Here is a 24,453-nt window from a genome sequence, read left to right on the forward strand (position 1 = left end):
CCGGCGGGGGCTCTCCGTCTCTGCCTGTTGAATTACACAAAACAACCACCCGCAAACAAACACCAGGCCCCTTTAGCCGGCCTTCACGCGTTGGGCTACCGCTCCAGCTGGGGGCTTATGGGCGCTGTAGCCCAACACCCCTAAGCTGGGGGCTGGGGCTTATGGGCGCTGTAGCCCAACACATCTGGAGGGGCCCCGGGCGGGGAGGGCTGCTTTCAGACGTTCGCGACCTCTTCACCACCTTCCAGAGCCCCCGTGCGCTGATTTCGCGCCAGCATCCTACCCCTGCCGCGCCCTCTGCCTCCCGCCCGGCCCGGCCCTGGACGGCTCCGGGTTCACCAGGTCGCGCCTCTTCGCCCGGCGAGCGCCTGAAACGGCGAGCGAAACTCGACTCTCCCCGCAAGGTCGGGCGGGCGAGTGGGCCGGGCCGGCGCCTCGCCGCGCGTCCTCCCGCCTGGGCGCGCTCTCCTGCCCGCCCCCGCCCCGTCTCCTCTCGCCCTCGCCCTCGCGCACGCAAACAAGGAAACGCGCTCGGGGCTGTCGTCGGAGGGAGGGAGCTCGCGGAGACCCTCCGGCGGGGAGGACGAAGGATCGGCGGGGGGTTGAGGCAGAACCCCCGGCAGCCGTGGCACGAAGGGCCTGAGGTCTTCCGAGCGTCGAGGAACGAGGGAGCCCCCGCGGGCAGCCGCTGGTAACCCGGCCCAGAGGTGAGGAACAGGGAAAACATGGAGGGGGAAGTTGGCCAAGTCGCTCACTAGGGACGCCGAGAGAGAGTGTTTGTGTAAAGTCGTACACAGTGGATTTAGGGGCTGGAGCATGGGGTTTGAGCATGGATTTAGGGCTTTCCCAAACCCGTTGCCAAGTCCCCTCGCCCCCGACTTCGAGGCTCACGAATGTGATGTCAGCAATTCCCCCACCAGAGGAACCTACGTTCCCTTCTGCCCCACTCACAAGTAGGATCCATGTAAAATTCAGCCTTCCCCAAGTTGGTGACCTCCAGATGTTTTGGAGTACAACTCCCAGCATTCCTGACCATTGGCCATGCTGGCTGAGGTTGATGGGAGCAGAAATCCAAGGAAGGCTGATTTCAGCCTCTTCCACTCCCCCAATTTCTGGCAGGTTGCTGGAGTGGAGAGAGAGAACCAGGGGCTCACATTTTCTTCCAACCTCAACCTGTCTCTCACACTCTGATCCCAGCCTCAGGGTCAGGAGTCTCAATTTGGGAAAGCCTTAACTGTTGTGAGGAAAGGATAGGTTTCAGTCTTCATTGCCGGAGTCTGTCTAGGGCAGCTGCTTCCCAAGACTGTTGTGTAGAAGGGAGAATTCCAGTAGGTCCAGCTTCTCCCATCATAACCACAAGCCTTGAGTTTAAGCAGCCACTTAAAGCAGTTTTTGGCTATTATGGTCAGCTTTAACTCTCCTTTGTGGCTTACGGTTATTAAAAGAATGGAAAGAACCGTGCTGCAAAAATGAGAAAACAGGGCCAGTCCATAGCATTTGATGACTGTGACACTGACTGGTTTCTTGTATGTGTCAGTAAGCCTTCCCAGATCAAACACCAAAAACAGAACTTCCTATTGACTCAGATACAACGCTTATCCACTGAACTGCTTCACACGTTCAGCTGTGATTTAACTGCCTATCAAGTGACATGTGTGCATATGAACCCAGTCAGTAGAAATAGGTATATAGCTGACTGAGCTAAAATCCATCCTAGAGAGAGCTGAAATACTCTGTGTAAACTGAACTTTTCTGGAAAAGGTGCAGAAACTTCAACCAAATAAACTGTATTCTTGGGGACAATTCTACATGATAATTTGTGAATTTTAAAGGTTTTTAATCACAGATTTTGGAAGCTCTCTGTCCCATTCACTGCAGTGTATGGTTTTTTTCTGTCCCTCGAAACAGGAATATCTCCATTTTGTATATTTCTGCCTTTTGCCATTTTCCTAACTTTTACATCTGAATGGATCTTTTGGCCTTTTTGAAGGCTAAAATCTTCTGCTCACTCAAGCATATGCTACACTAGAAGCTTTAAAAACTAAAGTTGCAACTGTCTTACAGAAAATTAATATGCCTCTCTCTGTCTTCCTTACTGAGTAACAGGTGTAACTTTGTCTTGCAAATGCTCGTCATTCAACAAATTGAATCAGAAGAGCTATAAGTAGATCTGTGTCTTCTGCACAGGCAGATAACTCCCGCAAGACACAAGATGTCTCGTTCAGAGAGACCTCATAGAGATGAAGATTACAGACACAGAGAGAGCCCCAGCAGCTATATTGATGAAAGAAGTAGGAAACTGTATCCATCAAATGGAAGGTAAAGTGTTTTTGTTTTTTAAAAGAAAATTGGACAGAAGTGGGGAGTGAGATAATCCACAATGGTACCTATTCTGTGCCACAAAATGAAGTTGTTCACTATCCCCATGGTTACAACTCTCTCTAACCTTTTCCCATTGTATGCCATTACAATAGTGCTACTTACTAGAAAGATTACATTCCCATCTGCCAAGGTGACTGAAGCTGCAGTCCTAGGTTTTATAAGGCAATATAAATTGGCACCCACTAATATTTTGCTTCCTTTTATCAATGAAACATTGCAAAACCCACAGTCAGACAACACGTTTATTAGGACCAACCAAAATGCACAAAATTGTGGGTCATAAAGATATTGCCCAACTGCAGTTTTCTTGTGGACCAACACAGCTTTGTTGTTGTTGTTCAGTTGTTCAGTCGTGTCCGACTCTTCGTGACCCCATGGACCATAGCACACCAGGCCTTCCTGTCCTGCACTCTCTCCCGGAGCGTGCTCAAGTTCATATTCATTGCATCGGTGATGCTATCTAGCCATCTCATCCTCTGCCGTCCCCTTCTCCTTTTGCCGTCAGTCTTTCCCAGCATCAGGGTCTTTTCCAGGGAGTTTTCTCTTCGCATTAGGTGGCCAAAATATTTGAGCTTCAGCTTCAGTATCTGTCCTTCCAATGACACTCAGGGTTGATTTCCTTTAGGATTGACTGATTTGACTTCCTTGCAGTCCAGGGGACTCGTAAGAGTCTTCTCCAGCACCACAGTTGGAAAGCATCGATCCTTCGGCGCTCAGCCTTCCTTATAGTCCAGCTCTCAGAGCCATACGTTACTACTGGGAAAACCATAGCTTTGATTATACGGACCTTTGTCGGCAAGGTGATGTCTCTGCTTCTTACTATGCTGTCTCAGTTTGCCATAGCTTTCCTCCCAAGGAGCAAGCGTCTTTTAATTTCATGGCTACAGTCACTATCTGCGGTGATCTTGGAGCCCAAGAAAATAAAATCTGTCACTGCTTCCATTTCTTCCCCTTCCATGTGCCAGGAAGTGATGGGGCCAGATGCCATGATCTTCGTTTTTTTAATGTTGAGTTTCAAACCAGCTTTTGCACTCTCCTCTTTCAGCCTCAACAACAGGCTCTTTAGATCCTCTTTGCTTTCTGCCATTAGGGTGGCATCGTCTGCGTATCTGAGGTTGTTAATTCTTCCGGCAATCTTAATTCCAACCTGTGATTCATCCAACCTGGCGTTTCTCATGATGTACTCTGCATATAAGTTAAATAAGCAGGGTGATAATATGCAGCCTTGTCGTACTCCTTTCCCAATTTTGAACCACTCGGTTGTTCCATGTCCAGTTCTTACTGTTGCTTCTTGACCCTTGTACAGGTTTCTCAGGAGACAGGTAAGGTGGTCTGGTACTCCCATCTCTTAAGAATTTGCCAGAGTTTGTTGTGATCCACACCATCAAAGGCTTTAGCATAGTCAATTAAGCAAGAATAGACATTTTTCTGGGATTCTCTTGCTTTCTCCATGATCCAGCGAATGTTGGCGATTTGCTCTCTAGTTCCTCTGCCTCTTTGGAACCCAGCTTGTATTTCCGGTAGTTCTTGGTTCACATGCTGCTGAAGCCTAGCTTGTAGGATTTTGAGCATCACCTTGCTGGCATGTGAAATGAGCCAATTGTACGGTAGTTTGAGCACTCTTTGGCATTGCCGTTCTTTGGAATTGGAATGTAAACTGACCTTTTCCAGTCTTGTGGCCACTGTTGAGTGTTCCAAATTTGTTGGCATATTGAGTGCAGCACTTTAACAGCATCATCTTTTCGGATTTTAAATAGCACAGCTGGAATACTGTCATCTCCGCTAGCTTTGTTGTTAGTAATGCTTGAGTTACTGAAACCATGTACTGAGAACATACCATCATTCCAATGGAGCAAAATACCAGTCATTATTGTACTTTGTCAACGTATTGCATTCATGTGATTATCCATTTTGATGAGATGTGAGAATCCTGGGCATGGTGGTGGACGAGGAGGATAAACAGCAGACATGTACTTTTAAAAGAAAGGAGTGGTGGGAAGGAGGAGGAGGTGGTTTAAGAATGCTTAACAGGAAACTAAGCTAAAAAAATGGTGTGGGGAAGGGGAAAGCAGTAGGCAAAGAACAGCTGTTTCATTACCTACTGCTAGGGGCCCCACAGCTTGCCCAGGAGCCCCCAAATCTTGTTTCTGTGTTCTTGATGAGTGGGTGATCTTGTGCAATCAAACCGCACCATGGCCAAAAGGCTTAGGTTGTAGGACTGTGTATCTGGTTGTAGGTTTGGAATCTTGGGTTTCTGCCTCTGTGTTTAGCTATTAAGAAATACCTAAGCAAGTGTGTTATTAAATTGGTTCCTTATTGATACTGTAAAGTGGTTTGCCAGTGTCTAGTTGAAGTGGACCTGTTGACGGAGTCCAACTCTCCCCCCACCCCCCGAGCCAGCAATAGATCTGATGTATTTGGGTAAATGTTCACAGTGGCTGGGTTCAGACGATCGTGTCAGGAGAAGAAGCCATCGTGGCTTCTCCCCCTGCTCCTGCGCATGCCATCTGTGCAACCGCCGTTTGCATAATTCCCTCCGATGCAGCGTTGGTTGGCGTGTCATCTGAATCCACTGTGTGGCATGGCGGGGTGGCCTCTTATCCACCCTATAACCCACGACTTGCAGCAGGGGTGGTAGGGTGGGGACGAAAGTATCCTCAACATGCTACGCGCTGGGTTTAGACAGCATGCCAACCCGTGCTGCATTGCGGGGAATTATGCAAATGGCAGTTGTGCGTGCAACACATGCAAGGGTGGGAGGGAAGCCACGATGGCTTCTTCCCCTTACGTGATTGTCTGAACACCCCCAGTGACTCTATATGTTCACACTTTGGGGCACGGCTCAAGTGTGGGAAGAGGAGATGAGATGGGTAGGGTTGTCTAAAAGTTGCTGATGTGCGACTTGGAAGTGAGAGGGATGCAGCAGCTTGTAGCCAGGACCATAACCCAGGGTTCCTAAAACTGGAGAGTACAAATAACCTTGCATATTTTGTTGGTAGCAGACCCATAAAATGGTCAAGGTTTCAGGTTTACCAAAGTGTGGGTCACTGGAAGAGAGGTGTGGGGTCACATGGCCCTGACTTTTGTGGGCCCAGCTACCTCAAGATGAGGAGGCATGCAGAAAGAGCATGGTCAGGAGCCAGGAAAGAAAAATGGTGTGGATGATGGGAACAAAATGGTATCCACAAGATAGGATCCAAAGAATTTCTTGGGGAAGAGAAGGGACAATGGATTGGATCCAGACTCAGTCATATGAGACCCACTGAAATTAATGGGACTGAAGCTAGTCAAATCAAATACCATTGATTTCAATCGATCTTCTCTAAATGTGACTCAGTCTGGATCCACCCCAAAGTACCTATAATGATAAAAGAAGATGTGTGTCTGTCAGCACTATAGCACGAAGACCATGAAATCTACACACCTGAAACTTGGCCTGCATATTAAGGGGGCCCTAAGGGTATGCACCATGGGGTCATTTGGGTTTTAAAATAGATTAATTAATTTTAATTCATGTAAATGTGTCAGTGTGTTTGAATCCTCTGGTATCATCTTCAGGCACTAGGTGGTAGACATCCTTAGCCAGCGCATAGCTTTGCAATCAGCTCAATGTGAAGCCTGGGGAAGTAGGCCAAGGGAGTTATATGGCTGCCCCTCCCCCTGCTGTGGGGCAGCCCCACCTCAGAGAAATGGAGTAGATGGACCAGTCCCCCAGGGGGCTATAGGGATGCACCATGACAGAGGCCGTGCCTAGGGGTGCTAGTGGGGATGGTTTCACTCAGACAGGGTGAGCATAATATGTCCCGCTCTGACAGCTGCATAATGTTGCTTGCTGGTTTCACTGTCTCAAACGAAGGTTTATTCCAACCCATGTGAAGTTGGGTCCATTTGCTAGTTTAAAATATATACTGGAAACAAGCTTACAGCAGAGATCAAAACAACAGTCCATTAATGGAACCACATTATTTTAAAGCATTGTTGTTGTTGTTGTTTATTCGGTCAGTCGCTTCCGACTCTTTGTGACTTTATGGACCAGCCCACGCCAGAGCTTCCTGTCAGCCGTATCTCCCCCTATCACTGTTGCCTTTTGCTTTCCTTCTTTCTTGGGCTGCTTCCAGTGTCTCAGCAGACATCGTGCCTTCTTGGTTTTCTTTTTCTTTGGGATGGTTTTTGTTGCCGCCTCCTGAACAGTGTTGCGAACTTCTGTCCATAGTTCTTCCGGGACCCTATCTACTAAATCTAGTCCCTTAAATCTATTCTTCACCTCCACTGCATATTCATTAGGAATATTAGTGAGCTCATATCTAACTCATCTGTGGGTCTTCTCTATTCTCTTTAGTCTGATTCTAAATTGTGCAATAAGAAGTTCGTGATCTAACTACAATCAGCTCCAGGTCTTGTTTTTACCGACTGCATAGATGTCCGCCACCTTTGGCTGCAAAGGATGTAGTCAATCTGATTTCGGTGTCGATCGTCTGGTGAAGTCCATGTATAAAGTCATCTCTTAGGTTGTTGGAAGAGAGTGTTTGTTATGCACAGTGAGTTGTCTTGGCAAACAGACTAAAAAGAATAAGTAGCAGCAGCAGTTCCATCAAGTTTATAAAGGAGGCAATTTCAATGTCCTCCAGAAACTTTTTTTTCTAAAAAGAGGAAAAATCAGCTTGGCTCTGGAAATGCAACCAACCAACATGAAAGTTGGGACAGAGCACACATTTGCAATCACTGTCATTCTCAATTTGTGGAGCATCGTTTTTTTCCTTCTGGCAAGTAGCTTGTTAAAGAGGGAGGCAGCTGCATCACTGGTGTCCAAGGGATTGCTTTCTGCTTAGTGGAAAGACTTATAAATCACACAGCTTAAGTGGTACAGCTGCTCGGTGTGTACACACTAACTTGCAAGCCAGAGGTCAAGGGCGGGGGGGGGGAGGGTAACTCCCCAGACAGACCCGAACATCTCGGCAGCTGTGATTACAACCAATTGATTAAGTTTGTTCCTATATACCGTCTTCATTGCATGAGAGAAAAGCTTGGGGCAAAACGGGTGACGCTTCTAATTGGCGAGAACATGGCTCATGTGTAAGACCCTGGTAATTAATGCTTGTAGATTACAGTGAATTGATGTCTTTGTGCCAGTGAGAACAGATTAATGTAGAAGAGGCTAGGACTGGAAAGTCTGAACAAATAAACAATAAATTATTGTTGCTGCTTTTAAAACTTAAAAGTTTTTTAGTGTATTTTATCATTGGTTTGTTGTATTTATTTTTTATTGCATATGTCACCCTGACAATTGAAATAATAACAATAGGAAATCCCAAGAATAACAGTCTGGAGCATTATGGGTAGTAACCCAGCAAACTTTGAAAATGGATTGGCAGGGCCAATCTGTCACAATATAACCTAGGCAACTTTGGGGCAAGAATAACAGCCATTGTGGAAGAAATAAAGAATTGCTGATATATCCACCTTTTTAATATTGGGGGACTATTCCCCTGCCCCCCCCCCCGAAATGCAGAGCCCTGGTAATGCAGATCTATCTTATGCAGAGTTAATGTAAGCCTTTCATAGCTATTAGCACTGAACTGCAGATGAACTTTGTTTCCTAGAAATACCATCATGCTAGCACACCTACCTACCATTAAGGTGTCAACTCTTTATCCCTCACCATCTGTAGATCATCACCAGGAATGCTTGAACATTCAAGACCTTCTGCAGACCCTTTCCAAAACTACCCTGGAGCAACACATGGAGGTCTTGATTCCTCACCCCAATTTTATTCTCCCAAAGAGACCTTTTCCGAGAAATGCTCAAACCTGTGCTCAAGAAGAGGTACGCAAATCATTTTTCTTATTTAAATCAATCACATCCTTTGATCTGCACTGTTAACTTGGCTTGAAGAGAAGTATAAGAGGATAGCATCTTCCATTGAGGTCAATCTTTCGTTGGGGTGGGGTGGGGAGAGAATAAAAGGTTTCAAGCTTTTCCTGAACTCTTTGTTAAGCAGAACAAAGAACAGAAGGAAGTGAAGCAACTTAAATTCCCAGCTTGCAGCCAAATCCATTTTATAAACAAATGGGAACCCTTACTAACTCCCACCTGAGTAAGGAGCCCTTAGCATGTCAAATAGTCATTGATAATGGTTTAAAGAACAGCAGATTTTCACATATGTAGTGACCCTTGAAGCCAAAGTTGCCACTTAAGCTGTTATTTGGGGAATCCAGCATGGCTATAGATTTTAGTGGACATCATGAAAGGATGGTAATCACGATATTGATTCTTTGAAACTAACACAGCATACCTCTCCCTTTTCTATCTCCTAGCTAAGAGTTGTTCAGGCAATTGGGAATTGTATCATGGAAATTGCAGTCTTTTTTTTTTTTTTAACATGTCCTGTGTTCCATCTCATTGCTATAGGCAGGGGTGCAGAACCTGAGTCTGTGAGCTAAATCTGGCCTACCTGCGATCCAAAATTGGCCCTTCGGAGTTCCCCACTCCCCTTTCCCTGGCCCCGCTCCCCAACTGCCAGCCATTTGGTGGCTTTTAGGCTTTTGCACGGTCCCCCCCCCCTTCTAAAAGGTTGAAATGCCTCTCCTAAGGATTCCTTACAGGCAGCAAGAGCTTTAAGCCACAACATGCTTTTATTTTGGCTCTGTCCCTTTTGCCTTTGGCTCCGCCCACTACTGGGATGCAACTCCCGAGAGCTTCTCTGAAATTGGATTTGGGCCTTGGGCTGAAGGAGGGGCAGCTGTGACCCCCTCATAGGGCACTGAGGGGTCACAGCTCAGTGGCAGAGCATTTGCCTTGCATGCAGAAGGTCTGAGGTCCAATCTCCAGGTCAAGCTAGGAAAGAACTTTGTCTGAAATGCTGCAAAGCTGCTGTCAGTCCATGTCCTAGGCTAGCTGGACCTGAGGAACCCGGGTGGACTGGGTTGGGACTACATGTGGGCCAGGTTTGGCTCCCAGGTGTGAGGTTCAACACCCCTGGATTGGATGACCACCAAGGTCCCTTCCAGCTCTGTGTGTTAGGTTGTCCCTGTCTTTTCCCTTGCTAATGGCTGAGAATGTGGTGGAAAAGAGCCCTCCAAATTGCTACACCACCCTCATCACATGGAGAATCCCCATGCATTTCTCAGCAGCCACCAAGGTGGAGTGAGATGCTCAGTGCGATGCAGGCTGCCCAGATGGCAAGCTGCTGAGCATGTTAATACATCGCCTGGGGAAGCTGTCTTAGCTGGCCTCCACAGCTACCAACATAATATGTCAATCAGCTCATCATCCTTCATAAAATTAAGTATAACGTCTTCTCCCCCAAATGACCCTGGATCCTCTGCCATCTGTCATGAGTTCAGCCAGGATCGAGATGGGCAGATCTTTCAGGCTGGCATCTATCCGACTGGCTGTAGAGCTGGAGCCTGGCAGTGCAGAGGGGGAACCTGATGGGCCTCCTCAATCACAAGTTGCCCAGACTGCAAGAAGGCAGCAGAGCCAAGCTGCATTACGTCACCGGATCGTCCTGCTAGAATCGTCGGGATGCCCTGCGTCGGGAGTTGTGCAAGAGCCCCAGCTGAACTAGCTTGGGGAGGAACTGTAGCTCAGTGGTAGAGCACCTGTTTTGCATGCAGAAGGTTCCTGGTTCAATCCCTGGCATCTCCAGTTAAAATGGCTCTTTGGTACCAGGTGATGGGATAGAGAGCCACTGCTGGTCAGAACAGATGGTCCTGGGTGGGACAGACAAATAGTCTGACTGGATATAAGGCAGATTCCTATGTTCTGTCTTCTGACCATCAGCCCTGGTGGCACAAGGTGCCTGCATCTGAGCTGTGCAGTGCCTGTTAATAGCCTCCCAAAGGTTAAAGCAAAGGCTTTTATTTTCTCTGCTGTTTTCCCACTTGTTCAGAAAATAGCGAGTTATACTTCTGTACTGCTTATTCGAGTTTTAGGAACCTCAGAGCAGATTCTGTGGAACCCCTGGTAGTCCCCTGTCCAGGGGTTGGATCCAACTTCCTCATTGCGCCCATGGAATGGATGGTACTGGTGGAACAAGACTTCCACATCCTCTCCCTGAAGCCCCCTGCACGTTCTTCAGATCTACTCTGGAGTGTTGTGCGGCCTTCTGGAGGAGACTTGCAGGGTGTCCAGGGGCTAGGAGAGGACCTGGAAGTCCCATCCCACCAGCAGCATCCATTCTGCAGGCGCAACGAGGAAGTTGGATCCGACCCCAGGGGTTAATCCACTTCTCTTCAGTGATGGCGCTGCTGGGTGATTCCCAGTTATTCACTCCTCCCCCGCCCAAGTACCTTTACTGCTGGTTCCTTCCCAAGCAAGCATTTCTCATTTCTCCAAAAATGGTGCCTTAATGTTGTCTCTGAGCAAATCTCTTGAATGGCAGCGTTCCAGGGCACACGTTTCAAACGTCGGCTCTCCTGTGGCGTACGGTGGCTTCTCTCCACCTCCGGTGTCATCTGTTTGCCTCAACGAGGGCACTTGCCATTTGCAAATTAGCGAGGGGCTAAATTGAATTCCAGCAGCAAATAAAATTAGGAGATAGCTATAAAGTGATTTTTTGTTCCTCGCCTGGGATATGCTTGTGCATTAATAAACCAACATGAATTCATGTGTGTCCGGAGAACAACTCTTCTCCCCTCCCTGCTTCCAGATCGCCAAACAAAATCTTAAACTAACTGGAGCAGAGGTCATCCTGTCCTGAGAATGTGAACCTCCTTATCTTCAGGATCAGGGTCATGTGCCAACTTATCCCGATTTCAGCCTTTAGAAAAACCCCAAGTTCTGTGATCAACAAACTGCTGAGAGTGAATTATGCAGATAACTGCAATGTGCATATATCTGCTTGTGTGTTTGTGGTGGTTGTTACGTAGCTTACTCAGCTTCCAAGATCTGGGTCGGGGTGGGCAACTCGTGGCCGTCCAGATGTTGTAGGAATGCAATTCCCATCATTCTTCACCATTGGCTATGCTGACTAGGCTTGGTGGGAGTTTGCAGTCTAACAAAATCAGGGGAGCCACAAATTGCCCATTCCTAGTCTAGTTTTTTAAAACTTTGGAGCCAAGGAAGCATGCTTCCTCTCCACAGGTTCTATCTGTTTCCCAAGTAATAGGCATATGAACCTTTTTAATACATGCTGCACTTCTCCCCTATTTTGTTTAGTCTGTTGGCCGCCCCCAGGAAGCTGTTATGTAAGGTCAGGTCAGCCTTTCCCTGGAACGTAGAAAGCTGCCTCCTACTGAGCGAGATCTTTTTCTATACCTGCCTTCCCCAACCTGGCACCCTCCAGATGTGTCTGGACTACAACTCCCATCATTCATGACCATTGGCTATGGAGTCTGGGGCTGATGGGAGTTGTGGCCCAAAACATCTGGTGGGCCCTGGGTTGTAGAAGTCTGCTCTGCTCTGCTTGGCAGTGCCTGTGCAGGACTTCAAACAAGAGTCAGTCTCGGTTCTATCTAGAGATGTTGGGGATTGAACCTGGGGTCTTCTGCATGCCATGTGTGTGCTCTGCCACTGAAGTAAGGCCTTCCCTGTGGAAGAAGCAGATGGGTCAGGTGCAATCATTATCTTCCCCAGGTTAGGCTAGAGTCAGGCTCGGACCTGGTTGGTCCACTGTGGAAACTAGCTAATTCTTGAGATGGGGTTTTGGAATCCAGTAATGATTTCCTGATAGAACACAGTATAATGGGTCAGGTGGGTAAAACTCTGGCTGGGTGACTGTTCTATTCTTGTGGAACAAAACTTCCATTTGAGTCCTCTTGGGATAAGAAACCACCATGTGTGTTTAAGAATATAGGAACAATCCTGTTGGACTGGATCAAAAGCTCCATCTACTCCAGGGATGTGGAAGCTTTGGTGCTCCAGATGTTCTTGACCTCCAACTCCTATCAGCCCCAGCAATTATGGTCAGTGGTCAGAGATGATGGCAGTGGTAGTCTAACAGCATCTGGAGAACCACAGGTTCCCCACCCCAATTTAGTCCAAAATTCTTTCTCCAGTAGCAGCATCTGGGTGCTTACATCAAGACAATAGCCGTTCCCAGTATTTCCACACATACCCCCCACCCCAGCAATTGCTGTTAAGAGGCATACTGCCTTTCGATGTGAAGATAACATCTAGCTATTTTGCTTAATAACCATGGGTAGACCTCTCATCCAAGAATGTGTCCATGTCCTGTTTAGAGCCATCTACGCTAGTGGCCACCACAACATCACCACATCTTGTGACACCAAATTCTCTTAAGGATACCATAGTATCAAAAGCCACTGAGAGATCAAGGAGAATCAACAAGGTCACACTCCCCTGTCTCTCTCTTGACATACATCATACAGGGTGACCAAGGCTGTTTCCAGGCCTGAACTCTGACTGAAATTGATCTAGATAATCAGTCTCACCCAAGATTGTCTGGAGCTGGTTGGCAACCACCTGCTCAAGGACCTTGCCCAGGAAAGGAACATTTGCCGCTGGCCGAAAATGATTAAGATTTTCCTGGTCCAGGGAGGGTTATGAACTTGGGATGGGATCTTTTCCATCAGAGGGATAGGGAGACATTTTTCTCCCACTCTCATAATACTTGAACATGGGGTCATCCCATGAAGCTGATTGGTGGGAGATTCAGGACAGTTAAAAGGAAGTACTTCTTCACACAGAGTTAAACTATGGAATTCACTTCCACAAAATGTAGAGATGGCCACCAGTTTGGAAGGCTTTAAAGGAGGATTGGATAAAGTTGTGGTGGTGAAGGCAATCAATGGCTATTAGTCCTGAAGGCCATATGCTATCTCCGGTATCAGAGGCAACATGTCTATGTACACTGGTTGCTGGGGAACATGGGACGAAGGGTGCTGTTGCACTCATGTCCTGCTTGTGGATTTCCCATGGGCAGCTGGTTGGCCAGTGTGTGAACAGAATGCTGGACTGGATGGACTGCCCATGGGTGGTTGCGAGGATTGAATGGGAGGAGGAGAACCACGTATGTCACCTTGAGTTCCTTTGAGATCTGCCTCTTTGCAATTCTCCCTCAGGGCCACAGCTTTAGCACAAAGATGCTAAGGAGTTTTCCTTCAAAATTCTCTGGATTCCTCTACTAGTCATGCACTGAAACACAGCTTCATTGTTGATCCTCTCTGAATCAGGGAAGTGTTTCAATACTGATAGAGATCAACTGTGGGAATGAATATTGGAACTATTGTTATGGCATGTGTAGTCCTTAGCTGAACTTTCTTAGCATTGAAACAGCTTAAAGCAGAGCTGAGGTCCTCCATTGGCTTCAGTAATCTTCAGGGAAGCTGGCGTCTGGTTTGCACGTTTTCTAATCTCAAATTGATTGGGGTCGGTTGTACATCCTGAGCATTTCTGGAAGAATACGGCTGACATGGTTTGGATCCAGACTATATCAGTTGCATTTAAGTCCCATTGAAATAAACGTGAAAAGTATTCATAACGTAGTTCCACTGAAATCACAACTAACTTTTCACGTTGGTTTCAATGGGAACTAAGTGCAGCTAACAGAGTCTAGATCCGATCTGTAGACCTTTTCCCAACAGTGGCGTACCTATGGTTTGTTATTCCCTCTATTTCTGATGTTCAGATGGGAGTGCCTTTGCACCATCCACGCACAAGGCAGAGGTAACAACAGGCTTGGGAAACAAGAAGGTTGGCAGAAGTACAAAAATCTTTAGGGGGAAAATCCCCCCACTAAGGACCATGTGAACAGCCCAGTGAGGACTCATGGACGCCGCCTATCTGAAAACAAAATGGAAAGCTGGGTGGGAGGGGGAATAGAATGGTGAAAGGAGACATGGCTGGTTGGAATACCTGGTAGCAGCACTTCAAACTGCAACACTATGATGTTACACACACACACACACACATACACACACACACACACAATAGGTTAAGTTGTACAATTGTGTCCTTATTTACACAAGGGAAATGCAATCTGTGTGTAATGTGCATCTTTACCTCTTCTGTATTTCACAGTCTCCAGTGCAATACAGCATCTGTGGTCTCTCGTGAAATATCTGGGATAAGTCAGAGCATAGGGATGTGCACTGAATTTGGACAAAGTCTGAAGAACGAGCAGAATTGGGCCCCTTTGGACCATTTCTGATGCTTCCTGAGGCAAAGTGGGCTCTTCTCCAAAGCCAACAGAAGCAAAGCTGGGCCAGAATGATGTTTTATTACCATTTCATGCGTGGAGATGCATACATTCTGTGGCCTCTCCAAATAGTGGCTTTTGATTTAGTTTCCACAAAATGCTGATGAGCAAAGGAGGGGAGGAAGTGCAATTGAGTGAGTGACTGACAGGTCCATCTTCTAATCCAAGGGCATGTTTTACCAGGGGCTCCAATCACTGCTTTGGGGGAGGGCAAGGATAGGACTGTGATATGGCCATTCTTCCAACACCATCATGCTTCATTTTGTGGGGGGAAAAAACTGGTTTTCAAACATCATAAATTCCTACACCTATCTTTCTGAAACTGTGCAGGTTCTTTGCCTGGACACACCTTTATGATGTGCACCGTTTTCATACAATTTCCTGTCCTTCTGAAACCCTTCAAGTGTCTTACTTTTTGCTCTTGAGACATCAACCACATGGGGGCTAAGGAGAGCTTAAAAATAATGACCTCCCACCCTGGTGCAAGCTGTGTACCAGTGATTGCTTTGCTTAGAGCAGGGATGGGGCCTCCAGATATTGTCAGACTGCAACTCCCATCATCCCTCTCTTTTGGCTAGGGCTGATGGGAGCTGCCATTCAAAAACATCTGGAGGACCACACCGTCTCCACTCCTGGCTTGGAGCAGTGGGAGCTCCCCCCCCTTTGATTCTGATCCCTTACAGATGTCAGAGGAGGGACTCATGGTGCCGACGGTGAGGAATCGGTGAAGGGGTGAGAGGTTGGCAGGCACTGCCAACAGGGAGCAAGGCTGGCCAAGGCAAACAGGACCTTCAGTGTGCTGGAAGTGGGCACGATTTGGGGGCATGATTTCAGCCCAGCAGTCTCAGTGATTCAGATAGCAAGGGGGCAATGCCGGTGTTGTTGCACTACCCAATTTAGGGACCAGGCATTGAGAGAGAAGTTGGGGGAGAGCAGGTGTAGGTGAGAGCGAACAGGACGAGGAAGCTGAGGAAGAGTCCCCACAATTCCTGGGACTCCTGGTGACTGTACATGGGGGCGGGGGGAGGAGGAACTGGGTGATGAATCAAACCTCTTTTGCTCTCATCTGAGACTCAAGATGGCCGGAAAGGGCAGCATGTTGACTTGATGCCACGTGGTAGCCCAACCTGAGCTCTTCTTAAGAACTCATCAGAAGAAAGTTGCCTTGCTGTAGGAAAAATAGGTTACAGTCTGTTAGAAATGCAGTTCTCAGCCGATAACTTGTGTAAGTGTAATGGAGGAGTGGATGTTTGCAACCACATGAAAGAGGAGGTGCCTCTGCCTACTGGGGCAACAGCACAGACCTGATGCAAGCCAATGTCTGTGTATTGCGAGGCATGCGTTGAGTTGTGTACATCACCTGGAAGGCGTCGCCCTGTCACTTTGAACTGGCTTCGCAGGGCTGCTTTTGAGGTGGGAAACTCTCACCCTCATTATCCATGTGGGTAAGTGTGCCAGTCTGCACATAAAATGTGAACTTGGCTTCCATTTGTGTTCCTGTTTCATGTCCAGATACAGCTTAGTTATTAATTGCTGATTGTAGGTGTTAGCAAGCAACTATGGCAGATCACAGAGGAATCTGCTGAGTACTGAAGCCTACTCTACTAGACCTACCATCTTGATAATGTTTGCACCCTTGCAGACCTGTCTAACCAGAATCTCCTTTCTTTAGACTCACAAACACACGGTCTGATCATAAAACAGCATCTGAAGTCAGTGGGAGGAGTTTGAGTCTGGGCCTTCGGTGCACTTCCTCAGCTTTCTGCTGCAGTGAGAAATGGTGTGTCAGGGGCTTCTGGGAACTGGCAATAACGAGACCAGCCCTACCATTAGGCAGAGTGAGATGGCCATGTTTGGTGGCTAATGGTGGTGGTGGTGGTGGGGCAGTTAGCGGCAAGCTGTTGGAAGACAGAGCTTTCAGAGCCCTGTGCCGCCTCAGCTAGTCTGCCGCCCTCGGGTCCAGTAGAGGATGATGTCTTGTCAACAGTTGAGGTAAGATTCAGCGACCAATCTTGTTGGTTTCTGTATGTAGAATGGGGAGCCGGGGGGGGGGGGGGCATGCTGTCCTTCACCTCAGGGAGCAAAATGTCTCGGATCGACTCTGAGCAAGCAGCACTGGGGATAGATAGAACAGCAGAAAGAGTATATAAAAGGACAGAACGTCAGCATCTGAGAATGAGACTGATGGGCCCTATTTTATGTTAAATTGCTTCTGTCATTTTTTATGTATTTATGTATTCTGTAGTTTTTATGTATTTGTTTTTTTAAACAAGTATGAGGTCCCCTGTTCTTACTGAAAAGTTGGATAACAGCAGAGGCTAGTAGAACTAGAAAGTTACTCAAGTAGACCAGCAATTTATGGCACAATCCTGTTCATGGTTAGACAGAAAAAAAAGGCCTACAACTCCCAGCATTCCAACTCCCATGCTGGGAGTTGTAGGACGTTTTTCTGCCTAACCATGCATAGGATTGCACCCTTACTGCCTTCTCTCACTTAGCAGCAGCAGCTAATAAAGATGAGACTGGTTTAGCAAGCTTCCTACATGGAAGTAAAAACAATCACACAGGTATAACCAGCAGCTGGGAGTCACCTGGTGAGAATTTGAGCTGTCAGGTTTGACTGCGGTATGAAAGAGTTACGGGTAGGTGGACCTTGACTCCTCTGAACCCGCCCTCTGGTGGCTAGCTCTTCAGCAGTTGACATGATTCTAGGCAAGGCCTGGTCAGTTATATACTGAAACTGGGCTGATTTTAGAACAAAAATTTCTGCAGCCATTGCAGCTTCCTGCACATGGAAAAAAAACTAGCTGGTTATAGGTGCGAGTGCCTTTCCACAAGGCGAATGTACAGCATGTTTGTCAGTACTTTTTTTTTAGCATACAGGCTCACTGCTGATTGCTTGCTTAGGCTCATCCAGTATTTTCAAGCTGCAAGGATGAAGAGCCACACTAGTTGCATTTCTTCTAAAGTTTAGAAGATTTGTCAAGAGCATTGTTTGTTTCGGTGGCTGACTCACTGTAGCAAGAGGGGCAGTGGTTCCTTCTCCCACCCAGGTCTAAATTGCTGCTTATCATGTTAATGGTGGCTTCCCAATCTGGCAACGTCCAGAAGTGTGGGACTACAACTTCCATCATCCCCAAGCAGGAAATGTTACATTCTTCCATCAAAAGTTTGTGTTAAACAGATGAAGGTTTAACACACTCAGATTTCTAAAACAACCTTACTAATTTTGTTCAATAGGTGAAGTTACTGTCCTGCTAGTTTTTTCTTATTTTTTCCTCCAGTAACAGCTATGTAGGGACCCTAATTTTGTTGTTTAAAGCCACAGTGTTAGGGACATGATTTTTCCCCGTGTGAGGGTGCCCAAGCTCCACAGAGCCCTGTTCCTGCCCTTCTTGCACTGTGAAAGTTACTCGAGATTTGGAGTTTGAGTAACTCGCTGTGTGTACAGAGGGAGAGCCAGATAATACAAGACGCACATTCAGAGCTCCTGTTCCTTGGACTGACCTACCACACTGTCCTATGTGCATGATGGGGTTGGGTGGGGGAGAAAAGGTCTGCGTCTTACAGGGATCCCTCTATGCGTGGACACTGTACCCTTGTATGGTCCTTCCGTCATGCCCTAAATCAGGGGAAGACAACTTGGAGCCCTCTAGCTGTTTTGGACCGCAACTCCCATAATTCCTGGCCCTTAGCTATGTTGAGTGGGGCTTCTGGGAACTGTAGGCCAAAACATTGGGAGGGCACCTACTCCTGTCCTTGGGTTTCCCCAAGACAAAGCACTAAATTACTGCTTTTGACACAGCAGTACAAAAATAACTATTAAGATTATTCTTCATTATAAATGTAGGTGAAATGTGCTTTGTGGGGGCAGGGGGGAGTGGCTTAGCATGTGGGTGATGACTTTTGGGTTCATTTGGATTCCCGAGGGGTACTGATTAAGTTCCTGGCCAAGTTACTGAACGCCACCAAAAAAAGAAGCTTAAATGACTTTAGAAAGTCTTTGGTGCATCCAAGCTGTTGCCGCTGCTCTACTATGAGGCACAACCATCACTCAGAGCCCTTCCAGCTGATGAGAAGATTGTAAACTGTGTACTAAATGTCCTCAAATGGCTGTTGCAGGGATTTGCTGTTTCAGACAGATGGTACCAGAATCTTCCAAGTCTGTATGCTATGTGAACAGCCCTAATGGGATTCCCCCCCGCCCTTCCTTCAATGTCTTGTCTTGCTTCAAGGTAGAAGCAAAGCAAAATGATTCTTCCATTTCATCGGACCTGGACTTTTATGTTTTGTTTGCCTTTCTGGTTTAATATACTCACTTTCCTCCGTAGCATTAAAATCCCGCCCAGACCTCGAATTGAGCACCCTTTGACAAAGTTTACCTCTGAACAGAAGAATGTAAGAAGAACCCTGCTGGATCAGCCCAAAGGCCTACCTAGTTCAGCATCCTGCTTCCCAGAGCAGCTAGCCAGACATCTCCTGGGAAGCCCATAATTGAGGCAAGAGCCATCTCCCATTGTGCTACCCCAACATTTGGTGCTGAGAGTCATACTGCCTCTGAACCTGGAGATAGCATATAACAGTAGGAGTAGGCAACCTAATGTCCTCCAGATCTTTTGGGCTACAATTCCCATAATCCCCGACTATTGGCCATGCTGGCTAGGTCTTCTGGGAGTTGTAGCCCAAAACATCTGGAGGGCACCAGGTTGCCTACCCCTAACAAATAGCCATCATGACTAGTAACCATTGGCAAATTGGGGGTTGGACTCGATGGCCTTGTAGGCTCCTTCCAACCCTACTATTCTATGATTCTATGAAATACATCACTTACAAAGGATGCCTTCAAGAGAACAGGCTGCATCTTACTGAAAATGTCATCCTCTGGGGAGGGGGGGTTCTATCCTGCTGAGTTACTGTTTCCAGGAGATGAAAGACTAGGACTGCTTTTACACAGCTTCAGCTGCTATGCTATCTCCTATCTGGAGAAGGCTACTGGGATGGGCTGACTGCAGTGCAGGAGCCCTTGCTCTGCTTGAAAGCTGGGAGGGCAGAAACAGAGGAAGACAGTGGCCTGGTTCACATGTAAGGACAACTCAGAATATGGGTTGGGTATGAGCTGCCATTGAATCGTGGGCTGTTATTGAATCGTGGGCTGTTGTTACATGTGAACCTTGTGCTATGGTTTAGCTTTGGATTGTTAACCAAGAACAACCCAGGAAGAGAAGCCATGGCTTTTTGCTGTGTTGTGAACTCTGGTTTTCCTGTGGTTAACAACCCATAGTAAAACGATAGTGTAGGGTTCACATGTAACAAGAACTATTCAGCAACAACCCGTGCTTACAAGAACGATTCAGCAACAACCCGTACTCTGGGTTACATGTGAACCAGGTCACTGGGGGGGATGGGACTTTGCTTGTCCTCCCTCTATATCATCCAACAGAGTCCTGGAGGGGCTTGAAGGGACTTAACCCCAAACTAAACTTTAAGTGGAAATAGAATAAGAAAAAGTAACTGCAGAGTTGGCCTGCTCTTATCTCAGTAAGTATGTCCAATTTTGAACTACTTTTTCCCAATTGAGTAAATGTAAATTAAGTAAGTTAGGAATAAAGTTTAAAGATAGATGGGTTGGATCCAGATTTAGTCATACTTGAGTAGAAGCATTAAAACCAAAGGGATTTAAATTCCTTGTGACTAACTCAGATCCGGTTGATCTCAATGGGTCTACTCAAAGTATGACTAAATTTGGATGCAATTTGGATGCACACACACACACGCACGCTAGTGGGTTTAACTATAGGTGCTTGAGACTGTAAAGGTGTTTAAGAAAAGTGGGTATCAATTGTGTTTTGTTTTTAGGTATTGAAGCTTAAGCTCTTAAAATATAGGGATAATTCATTGGGTTTCTCCAACTTATTTTTGTTTTACTTTAATTTTATGGTAAAAGGACAACAAAAAATAGCTAATTTTTTGTAAACTTGAGTGATAAAGAGCAGGAGAGTAGGATTTTCATGAGAGGATTAAAAAAAATATTTAGCTGCCCCCAAGAAACAAAGAATGGAGGAAATGAAATCTGGGTTTAAGGAAGAATTTAAAAATTTAAGAAAGTGACTGGAAACCTGGCAGAACCCTGTAGCGAGAAGGCTGACAGAGAACTCTTCTTCTTTGCTAAGAAGAGAACTCTGCTATTTGCTCTGCAAAGGCCGCCTGTCCCCACATGATCCTGTTGAGACCTGGCGGGGGGAGTGAGGGGTTGCCCTATACCCCACTGTCTGTGGTGTGGCAGCTCCCGGACTGCAAACCTCCAGAGAGCCTCATCTGCTCCTTCCCATGTAGTCAGTTGGCGAATACTATCCTTGGGGGTGGGGGGAGGGAGAATGCCTTAAATATTGGTTATTTTCCCCCATCCCACCCCAAGCTGTATGGCAGGGTGGGCAGCTTGTGGCCCTTCAGGTGTTTTGGCCTACAACTCCCATGATCCCTCATCATGGGCTATGCCAGGAGTTGTAGGCCAAAACATCTGGAGGGCCACAAGTTGCTCACCTCTGCTGTATGGTTCTGAAGGTACTGTGGAGTTTCTTATTGAGTCTTGAATCTGTTTGTGTTTTCTCTTCTGCTCCAAGGTTTTATTGTGGCTTATTAGGTTGCTTCTCCTTTTATACTTTTTTTTTTCTTTTTTGAACGCTGGCATTTCCCTGCCCTTTTGGGGTCAGGCAGGCATAGAAACAGCTTATGCATTTAAGAAAATGATTATTTCATGTCGAGTCACTGGGTGGTGAAAGTTTCAAAGAGCCCAGCTACTCTATGACAGCTACAGTCATCGCATGGCCAACACAGGTGGTCTGAATGTACCCTTCATCCTGTAGTATCAACCGAGAGCTACCCTCATTACAGATTTTGCACTGAAGGGCACCCACAAATGGTTCTCATTGTGAAGAAGAGTCTAAGTACAAGGAGGACTCACTCCCAACCCAGGACAAAGAGCCGATTACGTGGCAAAATAGTTCCACTCCAGACTGTAGGAGCTGGATTGTACGTGTGAGTGGGTTTCGTGAAAAAAAGAATCGCTCTGTGTCGGGTGCACAACATTTTTGGCCCCGAGGGCTGCATGTGATGATGGCTTGGGAGCCACGCACATGCATGCATCCCAGTGATGCTCTTTCCTCGCTGAGAGGGAGTGGGGAGCCTTCTTTCCATCCCTACCCCAGCAATCCTGATGCAAATTGCTCTTTCCCACTGCTAGTAGCAGCAGGGGAAGAGTGACTTGTATGGAATCGGTGGGGGCTGATTCAGCAGCAGCAGGGGGTGGTCAGGGTATTCCTGGGGGCCACACTTAAGGCCTTGGTGACCTGCCACTTGTGCACCCCTGCTCCATGCAGAGAAGCATGGCAGGGAGAAGGTTAGTTTAAAACCATCTCTCTTGACATCTCACTTTCTGCATGCAGTGATTTCATTAAAAGTTTGGGGTGCGTATGTGTGTAAGCCAGGTCAGAGACGTAGCTGTTCTGGAAAGCCCAGAAATAGTGTGTACCTTGGTGCATGACATAAAGCAGTCATCCTCCTCATCATCACCTGCACAACAGTGCCATACTGTTTTAACTCACAGGCCAGCTTTCCAGGTGTGCTGTTGCACACTGAAAGCAGACATATCAGAAGTCCATGGACTTCTATGAACATTCATTGCCCCACTTTCTTTCTTCTTTTCTGCAGGCATCTTGCAGTTTGTCGAAATTACACTCAACATTATGGTGCTGATCTGCATAGGGGCAACTCAGGCCGGCCTTTCCGGTTTCAGCGCTATGGGAGGTTTCGGCTCCTTCAGCCTCAGTTCAGCCTATAGCCCGTTTGAAGGGACCGAGCTCCAAGAAGTGAGGGACCTGGACATGCAGTACAACCAGATGAGAGCTCCTTGTGTCTATGGCGGCGTGGCCTTCAGCATAAGCATGATGTGCCTCACCCTTCTCTTCCTTGTCGGTGGAGCGAAGCCGATTCATCGTCTCTCGGCCAAGCTGCTCATGGCGGAGTGCCTCTTTGACACCCTCGCTTGCCTTGGGTACATAGCAGCGGTGGGCCTCTACCTTCACTTTGTCATGCAAGTCAATGCCACAGACGTGTGCAAAAGGAGAGAGAGGCTGTATGCGAGGCAAGGCTACACCTCCATGAACTGCCTCATGCAGGGTGGTGATGCAGCGGTGGCGCTCTTTGGCCTGGTGGCGGCGTGCCTGTATTGTGCGAGCACCGTGGTCTGCGTTCTCACCATACGGAGCATCCGGGAGTTTCGGAGACAGGAGGCCAAGACTCATTACAACCTTGCAAGAACAGACAGGGGGAGAGACCATTACAAGGCCTCCAAGAGCCCAGAGAGCAACCAGGTGGCAAGAACCTTTGCCACACTTGTGTAGCTTATCCCAGGTACATAAAAAGGCAGTGTAAAGAAATACAGTGGGAATGGATTCATTTTTGCACTCTGGAGTGTAGCCAAGCAGTACACTACTCGAGGTGTCTTTTGAAAAACAAACTCCTCTCAGCAGTAGGCTACAGTAATAAAAACATTTTTCAGGTAAAATGGAAGCATTCATGGAAGCAATTCCACATTTCCTTCGTGCGTTGTTGTGAACTGACTCATTGTAAGTCTGCTCAGGATTGAGCTAATGAGGGCTGTTCCTATTAAAGTTAGGCAGCTTTCACTAAGGTGGCACCATCTAGATGTTTTGGATGACAACTCCCATGACCACTGGCCATGCTGGTTGGGATTGATGGGAGTTGAACTCCAAAACATCTGGAAAGCACTGGGTTGAGGAAGGCTGGGGAGATGTGGCCCTCCAGATGTGGGGCTGCAACTTCCACCATCACTGATCATTGGCCATGCTGGTTGGAGCTAAGAGTTGGGAGTCCAACATCTGGAGGACCATTCATCACCACTATAATAGGTGCACTGAGACAAGTGGCAAAATGGGGCCTAGGTTGATAGGAGATTGGAGGAGATGAGCCTAGGGCTTCCCACAGGGCACTGTGGGCACCTTAAGGCAATGAGGGACAGGGGGAGCCCTCTGTTGGCCTCAGCAACTGGCCAGAGGGTGTGAGGTGCTTGGTCCCTGAATCACAAAGCTTGGGAGGGCAGCAGGAGGAAGAACCAAGGGCCCCATCACTCATGTTTAAAGGAATTGTAGTGTGGTTTTAGGGTGACCATGTGCCCTAGAAAACTCCCATTTGAAGGGCTGTCCAGTCCAAGACCAGTTTGAAGGTGCCAAACCATCAGAAGGGAAATTAGGGACCTTGGAATTGCCCATCACCAGCTAGCACCTGGACAACAAACTGAGCAGGCACACGGGTGTAACCTGTTCAGCCTTTCCCATTCTGTACTTCTATTTAAATTATAGTAATTTCTAACTTTGCATCTAAACATGAAAATTCATCCTCCCTCCTTTGAGGAGTGATGCAGAAGTGTCCAGCCAATGCACTTCCAATTCAGATTATCAGAATTACGATGTGCAGTCGAACTAAAGGTCTAGTTAGTTCAGTATTCCAACAGCAAGCAGACAATATCCCTAGTGAATGTCACAAAGAGAAGTAGATGCTGGCACCTCTCCCTTGCTTGTCCGTATTACACCCCGTCTGCAATCAATGACTACTAGCCCTGATCTGCCTCTCCTCCTGAAAGTGTCCTCAATAAAATGATAATAAAAAATGTCACCTCGGCTAGCAGCCATCTCAACATCCTCAGAAGTTCCTTGAGTGAAAAAACAAATTCTTCCATTGAGGCTTGTGCTTCTTGTCAATGACTTGTCTTCTACAAGCGAGAAGGATCTTGGAATTGTTGTAGATCACAAGCTGAATATGAGCCAACAATGTGATGTGGCTGCAAAAAAGGCAAATGCCATTTTGGGCTGCATTAATAGGAGCATAGCTTCCAA

General features: G+C 47.1%; 1 protein-coding gene across 2 annotated transcripts; it reads left to right on the top strand.

Moving 5' to 3' along the window:
* Positions 1 to 207: 207 nt before the first annotated feature.
* Positions 208 to 24,252, top strand: LOC146347354 (MARVEL domain-containing protein 3-like). 2 transcript variants are annotated; one of them, XM_084850513.1, is made up of 4 exons: positions 208 to 707; positions 2,188 to 2,319; positions 8,051 to 8,205; positions 22,250 to 24,252. In XM_084850513.1, the coding sequence occupies exons 2-4, from the start codon at positions 2,213 to 2,215 to the stop codon at positions 22,939 to 22,941; spliced, it is 954 nt and encodes a 317-aa protein (XP_084706639.1). In that variant the 5' UTR covers positions 208 to 707; positions 2,188 to 2,212; the 3' UTR covers positions 22,942 to 24,252. The 2 variants fall into 2 exon arrangements, with proteins under 2 accessions (XP_084706639.1, XP_084706641.1); XM_084850515.1 differs by lacking the exon at positions 208 to 707 and having other exon boundaries at positions 2,130 to 2,319; positions 22,250 to 23,985.
* Positions 24,253 to 24,453: the final 201 nt, after the last annotated feature.

The sequence above is a fragment of the Heloderma suspectum genome, chromosome 4 (assembly GCF_057233095.1).
Source record: "Heloderma suspectum isolate Gila_16-S chromosome 4, 16-S_ref, whole genome shotgun sequence".
Classification (NCBI taxonomy): domain Eukaryota; kingdom Metazoa; phylum Chordata; class Lepidosauria; order Squamata; family Helodermatidae; genus Heloderma; species Heloderma suspectum.